The sequence below is a fragment of the Alternaria postmessia genome (genome assembly GCF_024291825.1).
Source record: "Alternaria postmessia strain BMP 2775 chromosome Unknown scaffold_217, whole genome shotgun sequence".
In the NCBI taxonomy this organism is placed as follows: Eukaryota; Fungi; Ascomycota; class Dothideomycetes; order Pleosporales; family Pleosporaceae; genus Alternaria; species Alternaria postmessia.
The window spans coordinates 1-11,535 of NW_026260290.1; the positions used below are offsets into that span (position 1 = coordinate 1).

Sequence of the window (11,535 nt, forward strand, 5' to 3'; positions counted from 1 at the left end):
CAGTTTAAGAGCTCTAAACTGAACTGACTGATAAGACGAGAGCTCTAAACTGACACTGAACTGACTGCCAAGCAATCAGTCAGTCAGTCAGTCTCATCAGTTTGGATTGATTGTTAGCAACTCTGGCTGGAACAGGTCAACGCCATGGTCTCTGATCTCTCCAATGCGCTGCTCGTGCTTGTCGACTGCTCTCGGCTTATTTACATGGCTGCCCACCTACAAGGTAAGAGCAAGTATCTTTGTCACCGCTTTCTGTACTGAACACTGCTCGGGCTCTAGTTGACTTCGTTGCGTTTAGAGCCTTGACAGAACACCGGCCACGACGGCTCCATCCTGCGTCATTGCGTCGTGCTCCGGATGACGATCTTGCTTCCGTTGCTGGGACACAGGCGACCATAGTGATAGTAACGTACGTCCCTATGTGACGAGAAACCCGGTGGGCCGAGAACGACCAATAGGATCGCGACGATCGCATCCTTCTCCATCGTCTATCCGATTTGATTGGTCATTCTCGGCCCACCGGGTTTCTCGTTGCACAGGGAAGGACGTTAGTACAGTACACCCGACACAGAGATCAAGAGCGCCTGTTGGTGTCTACTCAGGTAAGCGATCCACGAAGCTGTATGTTTCTTTGCGGGACTGTACTTAAGCAGAACATGGAGGCGTTGACCTCGTTTTTGCAATTCCATTTCTGCTAATCCGGGCTTTACAGGCGTCGGTTCTATCGAGCCTCACACATAGACGGGACGAAAGTCCCGCCACTATTGACAGCCAAGTAAGTGGCCACTCCCTTTATCGTGGGTAAGTGTAGCGACGTGAAAAGGTCGATCGCGCCGTGGATCGCCCTCGGAGCTTGCTAGAGTAGCCACTCGATGTTACGACAACGTCCTCTGATCTAGAGCCGTGGCCTCTTGGGCGTTCGTCATTCTTCTACACTTCTCACAGCGTCAACAAGCGGCTAAACGTGACTGTGGTAGAAGCCGTCGTTCGACACCCTCAAGGCTGGAGCAGGGGGTAGTCAACCCAAACGGTAAGGCAATAGAATTGTCGCTCGATTCTGTCGAATGGCAGCTACAGACCCACAACCCTACCTCCGTCGAGCGGAAGCGGAACCTTCGAAATCTGCGAGGCCGTAAGTTCTGCTCAGGCCCTCGATCATCATCCGAGGTGCATCGAGACTGCGAGAAAAAGCCTGAAGGCTGGCCAACCAACCACTAGACTTCGTTCGGCTGAGGCTGAGGCGCGTATCCGCAATCCGTCATGTCCTCCTGAAATGTGTTTATGGATCTCACTAGTGCCAACCAGTTTTTGTGCCTCCAGATCTTTGCAGCGTACAGTCAAGACTTGATGAAGCCACGATGCCGATCGATTCGAGTTTAGATGGCCATGGATCGCGTGCGAGTCGAGAGATGCCTCAAAACACCGCCCAACACACACCGCTACATACGTGTCGTGCTGCAACTAAAAGAAGGCGACAAGAAGAGCTCCTCCAGTACGACTCCATCAGCTCACAGAGCCACGGCTACGCAGCTCGGGGTGAGCAACGATACGTCTTCGTGCCATTCTCCTGTATGTGACAGTCTCACTTCGTATACGCGGTACCCAGTCTCTACACAGTCTACCAGGCTGACGCGGAAGCAAAGCAGAGTAAAGGTATGTCATGCATGCCCCAGGCGATGTTCAAGCGACAGGGGTGTCTGATGTGAGCTCGAGTATCGGACTGCGTTGGCATGAGCAATGGGCGTGCAAGCTAATCCAGCAGGTGCAGTTGCAAAGTTGCTAGCGGTGCAGTCTCGTCACACAATACTTTCTTTCGAACTGCAGCTATGAACATCGCAAGGAGTTACCCCTCTTCCACGAAACGAACCGTCAGATCTACGCGATGGGAGACGAGCATGCCAAGGATAGATGGCTGTGAGAAGCATCCGAAGGTACAAGGACAATCGTGTTCCCTTCATGCCATGTCTTGCATCGAACAAGCTCGGCAGCAGAGGATATCTCGTAAAGTACAACGGTGGTATCTGCGTACGCTGCGACCTTTGGACCAGCGCTGGAGACACCGACTCCGCTGCGCAGACACCACACGCGTGCTTAGCGCTCGTTGTCACCACTTCGTCTCCCACTTGGAGATCCCGTACCAGTACGCAGCCAACGCTTGTACCCATGTGTGGCTCACGCCGCCTGTCTATGGCACACATGGAAAGGTCGCTTCAACTGCAATGTCTGTGTAGAAGCCGAGTTGAGCACTAGACTCACTTGGACAATCTCTGCTGATTAGACATAGAATGGTCACCAGACCCTTCGATTGGGACCCTACTTGGTCAATGATGCGACTTGCTGACGAAAAAGACAATGGGCTTTTCGTGTCTTGGTATGTCGCGCTTCCATACCCCCAGCTTACATGCAAGCACTTGACCACCGTGAGCAGGCACTCCACAGACGATACTGGTCCCGAGGCCCACGGGCGCTCAGAGTGTATCGTGGTCTTCAGGTTCGTCAGTACCGCATCGGCGGAGCAGCAAAGGCTTCTCAAACACGACGCCTCTACAGTGTCGGCCATGAACATCCCACTCTCGATCTTGACCGTTAGGCTCCATGCACACCGAGTACGTCGACTTCAATATGTTGAAGTCGCCCCAAGAGCGGCCAAGTTTGCGGCGCGGAGTGCGATCACGTCGAAAAAGATGTTGACTGGCCCAGGCTTCCACCACTCTTCCATGAAGTGCACCTGGTTGTCAAGATCGATGCTATCATTCTCGTAGGCCTCGCGACATTCTCTATATCACTACCCGAGCACCTGAGTTGAGTATGTGACTACAGCAACGTGGTTGCTGCTGCGCTGTATGGAAGCCAGATTGACCGGCTAACAAGGCAATGCAGTATGGTTGTTGTAAGCGTTGTCGAGTACATGATACCCAAACACGTCGCCCATCCACCTTGAACGCACGCAACATTGCTGCTAATCACTACTGACGCGGTATGACTGTTAGTGTGCGTGCCGTGCAGGGCAGTGAGCCCAGCATGTGACCATTGAGTCCGCCCTTGCTGTCGAGGTAGTGCACGCAGACGCCCGTCAACGCAGGCTGCCCGCCAGCCAAAGCCCAGTCGTCGAAGCAGACGCGTAAAGTCCCTCCCCGTGTGACGGAAAATCCTATGTGCCGGAAGCAACCAATGAGACAGAGCACCGTGTCAGGAAAGATGCTATCCCTGCCCTCTCATTGGCCCATTTCTACTCACCGGGATCTCCGTCACACAGGAGGGATGTTACAAGCGGCTGCACTTCACACAAGAAAGCGGCAACGATAGGTATGTACGCGCAGTACTCGGCGGCGATACTGCCATGTAGGCTTCGGTGGTCATGCCGAAGTACCGCTTGAGCCGATGGGTTTACAGCTTCAAGAAGCCGTCGAAACTGCGGCGTCTCTTTCACTGTTCCGCATTGGCTATCCGCTGCTACTCAGTCTTTCATCGCTTCCTGGTTGGTCGGCTGAGAAACCAGCCACCAGCCCACTTGCAATGTTTTACGTTAACGTTACCTCAGTCCTTTTGGACTTCATTTTTGACACCGCTGATCACGCAACAGCAGCTGATATATTGCTCTCGGGGCTCTGGATAGACACAGCACCGTTGAGTCCGACCCAGCGACTTCTTGTAGGCTTCTGAAGGCGGGCAGCGGTGCTTGAGGTCGAAGTCCAACGTTGCACGTGACGCCAAGCTAGTAGCCATGACGCAAAGCCAATCTTTTTCCTTGACTTTTGTATGCCAAACCGGCCAGTCGTGGTGACAGACCTAGCTGTGAGGACCGGCTGGAGTAATTAGTCTGCTCCAGCTGACGCCGCTCCAGCTGCGCGACGCAGTTTTCGTCAAGGTATTCGAAGTCTCTCTCATCCACTGGGTCTGTGGGTGTCACTACAATAGCATTTGTAACGTCTGTCCCTATGTGACGAGAAACCCGGTGGGCCGAGAACGACCAATCAAATCGCACGGACGATGAAGAAGGGCGCGATCTTTTCGATCCGATTGGTCGTTCTCGGCCCACCGGGTTTCTCGTCGCACAGGGACGGACGTTAGTAGCAGGGAGATGGCTTCACCGCGCTCATAAAGACATCATAAAGCCAAGGTCGGCTCGGCAGACATGAAGCACAGCAGGAAGTAAGATCGTGATGAGCTTTGCTAACGATACGATAGCTTTGGAAGAAGTCGAAGACGCGTTGGCTTGAACACCAGCTGGTGTGCATTCGGCCGAAAAGATGTGAGCACTAGTCACAAACTGTACGAAACCCAGCTCGAGGAACCGCGATCACGACTGCCGAATATGACCCCAGAACGGCTCTACAACAGCCTAGACCAAGCAGCGTGATTAGTCTGACTGCTGGGGATTGTTTAGAGAGAACAGACGGGATGGTTCGCGCTGATCTGGTTTACTCTCCACAGGTCTGAGAAGGGGACCTTTTGCAAATCAAGCACGAAAGCGATTATGCGAACGTCACTGAGAGAGAGAGGTGGGATCTAAGGTGTTCAAAACTAGCTACAGTACACGACCCACACTCACGCACATACACACACACGGCAAAGCTTCGTGTGTGCGTAGCATCTTCTGTTCTCGGTACGGTAGGTCTTCCGGTACGCGAGGCGGGACATCGCTTCCTCGCTGGTTAGAGCGTATGTTATTGACTCTGCTCCCCAGCTTTGACCGGGACAGGTGCGCCTTCGATTGGCGCAGTCGCCTATGCACATAGATCTTGCATGCAAGCACTACCGGTCCAGAAGTGCTTTCGACGAACTGCCAGCCCGCCATCTGTCGAAGAGCTACCGTGTAAGGAGGAAGCTGTCAGCGTGGCCTGGCGACCATGAGGCTGAAGAGACGCCTCTTCAAGATTTGGATCGCCACGGAGTAGATGACCAGCAAACTATGGGACTGGATCGCCCAGCCGCAGCTGCAAGTTCGCTCGACAACAGCCTGCCACAAGACCCAGTGTCACGACTCCGCCTCCAGCGATCGCATCGCAGTAGACTCGAACGTATGGCTAACTCTAGTCGAGAGTTCTTGATGGAGCTCATCCAGGTGCCACACGGTAGAGAGCGATGTGTCAAGCTTCGGATCTTCGATGGCCTGGCCTCGCCTCGTGCAGCTGCCCAAAGCAGTCTTCAGGAAGCACGACGAGGTCTACCCAAGGTTGTGCTTGAGTCCACATCCTAGGCCGACACAAAGGCGCTCGGTAGGTCATTTCTGCCACAGCCTCCCACTGCTTGACCACTCGACGGCACCTACGCCCTCTCCGTTAAAGGAGACCGTTCTTAGCGACATCAAGTGCCCACTTGTGGTGGCCACCGTCTGCTAACGTCCTTCCCTGTGCAACGAGAAACCCGGTGGGACGAGAATGACCAATCAAATCGCATGGACGATGGAGAAGGACGCGATCGTCGCGATCCTATTGGTCGTTCTCGGCCCACCGGGTTTCTCGTCACATAGGGACGTACGTTACAAGGTACAGACAAGTCGTAAGCTTGGCATCACCCACATCGAATCGACTGTGCAATGCCGCTCAGCTCAAACATCGCCCGCCGTATCTCCAGTGTGCATGCAGGAGGTTTGCTTTGCCCTGACTTGACCGAGCTTCCTGCCAGCTTCTTCCTCTTGCGGTTGGCCGACATAGCACCTAGTACGGTCCGTTGCTCCATCTCTGCTCGCTCGAAGTCGATCACCATCACGTGCCCAGTCTCCTCGTTCCACAGTATGTTGCGAGGCATCAGGTCCTTGTGCAGCACGCCCAGCCCGTGGATGGCGTCGGCCGACAGCCTCACCTGCTCGCTGACCGATGCCTTGTTCTCCGCCGTGAGGTGTTGGCCGACGAGACGGCCTCCGAAGCTGAGGAACATCATGTGCACAAGGTCGGCGATGCCTTCGTAGAAGTAGGGTGTCTCGAGGTCGATGTTCCCCAGGTGCACCGGCACGTGGATGCCCTGGATGGGCTGAAGCCGCTCGTAGACAGACGCCTCCCATCGCAGGCGGTGGGCGAAGTAGGCGGGCGTGCACTTGGCCGCCACGACGTATCCGTGCGATCGCAGACGGACGCGGAAGAGCACGCCACACGCTCCCGGCAGGCTCACGGGACTGCAATCCGTGTCCAAGTCATCCGCGAGCTGTCGACGCATGAGGTCAAGGAAGGCTGGCCGGTCAATCTGATGGTATCTGTCCCCGTGGTGTCGAGCGTTGGGACAACGTCTGTCGAGCACGCCGCCATCTGCAAGCCCGCGCAAGCATTCCTGCGTGCAGTATTGCCCGTCCTCTGCTCTCTGGCCGCGCTTGCGCCCGCGCTTGTGACCGCTTGATGAGCTAGCGCCTATGTTTTGCATGCGCGAGAAGCGCTTCGACAACGACTGCTGTCGGCTCGGCGTGTCTGGATCAGGCTCTGACTCTGGCTCGTCGTCGCTGGCCTCGTGTCGCTGCTCCGCTTGCCGGCAGCTGGGCGAGCTGTGCTTCGCTCTTCCGCCGCGCAGCTGCACGGGCGACATGCGAAGAAAGCTGTTGTCCTCTGGAGGCTGGTACTCCGATGACTGCGTCGTGCCTTCGGGGATCGCGTCCAGCAGCTCGTCGTACACCACCTCCCAGCTGCGCAGTTGCTCCGCTGCCTCAGCCCGCCATCGCTGCGACCGCGGCGGTGTCTTCAGTGCCTGGAGGGTAAAGGCCAGCATCTGGCCCACCGCGGTTAGGTGCAAGCGGTTCGCACCCTCCGAGCCGGCTGTCCACCCCGTCGTCTCTCCCACGTCGCCCTTTGGCACCGAGAGGAAGTAGTGCACTGTCCGAGGGTCGTCCCCCACCCGCAGGAAGATGTACGCTTCGCCCGTGCACACGCACCCGTACTCTACTCCGATCCGGACCATGTAGGAGAAGGCCTGGGTGATGACCGCGGCGACCAGCCGGCGAAAGCGGTCTCTCAGCGTCTCGTCATCACGGCACTGCACTACCTCGTCGAGTTCCATCTCGCCTAGACCCTCGTAGATGTAGCCGAGCGGGAGCTTGTGCGGCGCCTTGTACTCCAGGATGAAGGCTGCGACTCGATCCTGAGCGCTTCGAGTTGTGCCCGTGTTGTATACGCAGAACTGGTCGGCCCGAGGACGCGACGAGCTCGCTGTGCTTCTGGGACCAGCGTCCTCCGCTTCTGCCGTATCTGTCGAGCCCGACGGCCGTGTCTCTTTTGCTTTAGCCTGCAGGCGTGGTGACCGCCGTCGCCCGGTCCCCGACATCGTCAGCTGCTCCATGCCCTCTTCCAGCTGCGACTCCGGGCTGAGCGTGTTGGCGTGGTTCTCAAAGTTCACCGAGCCCTGCAGTCCAAACTTGCGCCGCAGTCGTCGGTCGCCGTGCATGCCCTGGATAATCAGCGATACCTGGTCTTCGACGGTGTGCCGCTGGAAGACGTTCAGGTCCAGCTCCGAGCTCATCATCCGCCGCCGCACAGCCTCGCCCGTCTCCTCGAGTGTGTGCAGCGACGTGAAGTGCCGTTCGGACGCGAAGCCGGACTCCATCAGATCGTTCCAGATGGTGGTCTGTCGTGCTGGGAAGTCGGTCCATAGGACCACCCTTTCCGGGCGAAGCTTGTTGTTTGCATTGGCAGGATTGCCTTGCGTGGATAGGGTCGGGTCGGTCTGGACGGTGAGGCCGGAGTGGAGATGGGTGTGGCAGGCATGGAGGAACTCGGGAAGGGCTGTCTTGCGCGTCTGCTCTACGGCCCTCTCCTGAGCTTGCTCTGCCTCCTCGCGTCTGTGATCCGCCTCCTCGCGTCTGTGATCCGCCTCCTCGCGCCTGTGCTGTTCTTCCCCCCGTGCTGCTTCCGCTTCTTTCTGGGCGTTCTCTGCCGCTTCACGCCTGCGTTGTTCCTCCTCACGTCTGCGTTGTTCCTCCTCACGTCTGCGTTGTTCCTCCTCACGTCTGCGTTGTTCCTCCTCACGTCTGCGTTGTTCCTCCTCGCGCCTGTGTTCCGCCTCCTCGCGCCTACGTTGTTCCTTCAGATAAAGAGCTTTGTAATCTGGCGACTCTTCGGCCATGTTGTAGCGACAGAATCTTTCTGAATGCCGGCCTGCTGCAGTGGGTTCGTCTATGGCGTTCTTCGTTGGCGCGAAATGTACACACAAATGCACCTACTCCATGAGCGGAGGCGCAAGTGCTCACAGCAGGTACTTGGGTAGTGGATAAGGTTGCGTTGACAGCTAGTGTAGGAGGGGGTCGCGGGACTCGTGTGCAGGAGTGCTGCTCTGTTTTGGTTGCCTAAACGTTCGGCGCACCAGCGCTTGCGCCGTGTTGCCCCCCCAACGAATGTGAGGTCATGCTGCCAAGACGCGGGCACATCTCCCTGTCAAAACCATTTACGAAACAACAGCCCATTGGGCAGAGTTTCCATACCCAAGATCTTATTACAACATCGAACTAGACACATTCGTCGTTGCTCATGTCGTACGTCAGAAAACGATGCAAAGTTGTTCGTGCCTTTACGCATGCTGCTCGCAAGCCGCGGGAGGCCGTGCACGCCGTCGCTTCATGACAAGGCTGTCGGAACATCAACACTTTCAGTCCCCTCATCCACCGATCTCCTCGACACAGCTGTATGGACTGGGCGTTGCGATGAGACGGGCGCTTGATGGCGTTGGTCTGTACAACGAGTAGTCCACTGGCTTCGATTGCCGCCATAGCGACTTTGAGGCTGCCGAGGTGTCCATGTTAACTGTACGACAGCATGCATTGGGCGCCTCTAAGTCGTCAGGTGCTTGTGCGCGGTTGGACGAGCGGAAGAGAGCCTCCAGATTCGAGATACTGATCAGCGTGGCGACATTGCACGCGTTGTCCCCATCCACAGACCACAGGCTCAACGCCACTCGTTAACAGGACCCGCGGACTCCAACGAGCGATCACGCTGCGACACTCATATGCTCGCCGTCGAATCTTTTGCGCAGCTGCTGAGTCAGATCCGAGTCCGACAATTACTCAAGTCAACGCACTGCGTCCGTCACCACTACCAGCGACGACCGTTGTCCCTGACGAGCAAACGAAGTGTTACACCCCGTCGATCCTTGTGCCGCTGTCGGTAGCCCGCCCTACAGTCTCCGTTCACGGTACGGTGGCACTCTTGTACTTGCAGCAGCACTTCCTGCATAGGCTTGAGGCCATGAGCCTTGTAAGAAAATTGAGTCAACGCTTCGACTTGCTCAACAATCTCCAGGCGCTCGCCAGCGCTTGATCTTTACAAGACACCTTCCCAAACGTTACCTGGATAACGTCTATCCCTGCGTAACGGGACACCCTGCGTGCTGGGACCGGCCAATCAGCTCACTTGGATCTCAGACTTCTGCCCAAAAACTGCAAGTCGATTGGCTGGTCCCGGCACGCAGGGTGTTCTGTTACGCAGGGATGGACGTTACCCCCATGAAACGCTCGTATCGTTGTGGAAAAACCCTTGCCATGTGGACGGTGTGGTGAGATTGAAGCTGACCGCAGAACCAGGAACCGACCGTGCTTGCCATTGTCACTATCAAAGAAAGAGGGCCAGCAAACGAACTAAACTTGCCTACATGGACATTTAGCTGTCGCACGAGCAACGATGAAATCGCCCTTTTCGTGGAAGACCGATCCCCTGATCATATCACAGCGAGACCCAAGTTGGATAGTGGCCCATGTCGTAGACTTTACTTCTTCTACGTACCGGCAGTAGTTGACGTACTCCTTGAACCTATCGTGCCTGATACGTCGACTTTCCAATCATCATCCATCTATGCTCCATACCTTTCTTGGTTCCGTAAGGTCTACATGATCACATGATCCGATGGCCGACCACAAGCTAGACTTTACACTGCAAGTCTAGCTCACGGACGCTCAGAGATCGACCGAGTGATGCTCAGAGATCGCCAAATTGGTGTTGCATCGGCGATCCCCAAACTATGCGTTGCATGCATTTGGGATGCTGTTGTGTAACTGTGGCTTGCGACAATGCTCGAGTGGCACGGTGACACGTCTGCGGTCGGAACTGCGATAATGCTTCCGACGACCGTTGTTGAGCCGTGAGTAAGAACAATCAGAAAAAGTGACGGTCGACGACGTGACCCGTTCGCGGTTTCGACCCTAGAATATTCTTGATTTCCGCACCGCCAAGCTGAGAATTACTGACAACCAGAGATACAATGCTTGATAGCAAACCGGAAAATGCAGCCTCAGACGACGGGCGTCCCAAAACCTCGCTGGACGATTCATCGGCCCCATGCTTGAACCTGATCATCAAGGAGTACTGCCTCAAGCATGCAGCTATATTCAGGGAACTCACGGATCTTCGGCGCAGAGTAAGCCTTCTTCGTAAACCCAAACTATTCAGTGCTGATTACACGAGCAGGGATGGGAGAATCCCCAAGGAGACGACCACTTTAGAGTACAGCGTTACCGAGCAGATAACGCGGATAAGTCCGGCAAACGCATATTCTACAAAATGATGTGCCAGATCGGTGACGAACTCGACGAGATGACTTCAGTTCTGCCATCAACTTCATCACTTAGCAGAAACCCTGCCATTCTCGATCTCTGCATGGCACCTGGTGGCTTCACAGCCTCTGTTCTCAAGAGAAACCGCGATGCTAGGGTATGTGGGATCAGTCTCCCCGTCTCTCAGGGCGGTCATAAGATGATACTTCCCAATTGGCGAGAAGATCCGAGAGTCCAAGTCCGCTTCCTTGATATCACAATGCTGGCGGCTGAAATGGACGTTACCGACATTCCAGTGGAGCACCCTGATGCCAAAGACTTCATATTCGACCGTCCCTTTCATGGCGAAGCCTTCGATCTGGTCTTCTGCGATGGCCAAGTCCTGCGGACGCATTCCAGAGCGGAATATCGCGAGAGACGTGAGGCATGGCGGCTGATGACGAGTCAGCTTGTGCTCGCGCTTCAGCGCGTCAAAGAAAACGGTAAACTCGTGGTTCTACTGCACAAGCTCGAGGCTTGGGATACGGTGTATCTTCTGTACACTTTAAGAAAATTCTCGTCGCTCCAATTGTTCAAGCCGCGCAGGAAACATGCTATACGGTCGTCGTTCTACGTTGTTGCTGAGCAGATCGAAACGGAGAGCCTATGGCTTCAAGCATCTGTGACCGCTTGGAAGAAGGAGTGGTACATCGCAACGTTCGGAAGTGACACAGAGTACAGAAACAACCGGTCCAGCTTTCAAGCTACTGTAGATGATGTCTTGTCGGATTTTGGCACTGAGCTGCTAGAGCTGGGGCAGTCCGTTTGGGAAGTACAGAGTGCTGCACTACGCAGGTCTTCGTTCATGACGTAAAAGCCTTACATTGAATGGACGCGCACAACAATAGCAGCAACTTACAGTGGTGTAGCTTTGGAGAAACCATACTTTGCTTGTACGCCTTGTCAAGACTGCTGAACATGAAAGTGCTTGCCTGAATGTCCTCAACCCTATCGGAGATGGCACGGGGCACCGGGCCTTCGAAAAGAAGCAATGAATGGGACTAAAGTCCCTTCCTGTATAACGGAAAACCCCA

General features: G+C 55.5%; 2 protein-coding genes across 2 annotated transcripts; one reads left to right on the forward strand and one right to left on the reverse strand.

Annotated features, from left to right (window-relative positions):
* Nucleotides 1–5,514: 5,514 nt before the first annotated feature.
* J4E82_011508 (uncharacterized protein) lies at nucleotides 5,515–8,148 on the reverse strand (the record flags this gene model as incomplete). Its single annotated transcript, XM_051737712.1, has 2 exons — nucleotides 5,515–8,062; nucleotides 8,144–8,148. The coding sequence occupies 2 exons, from the start codon at nucleotides 8,146–8,148 to the stop codon at nucleotides 5,515–5,517; spliced, it is 2,553 nt and encodes an 850-aa protein (XP_051582527.1).
* Nucleotides 8,149–10,170: 2,022 nt separating this feature from the next.
* On the forward strand, nucleotides 10,171–11,315 carry J4E82_011509 (uncharacterized protein; the record flags this gene model as incomplete). Its single annotated transcript, XM_051737713.1, has 2 exons — nucleotides 10,171–10,326; nucleotides 10,377–11,315. 2 exons carry the CDS (start codon nucleotides 10,171–10,173, stop codon nucleotides 11,313–11,315), a joined length of 1,095 nt encoding a protein of 364 aa, XP_051582528.1.
* Between the last annotated feature and the right edge of the window lie 220 nt (nucleotides 11,316–11,535).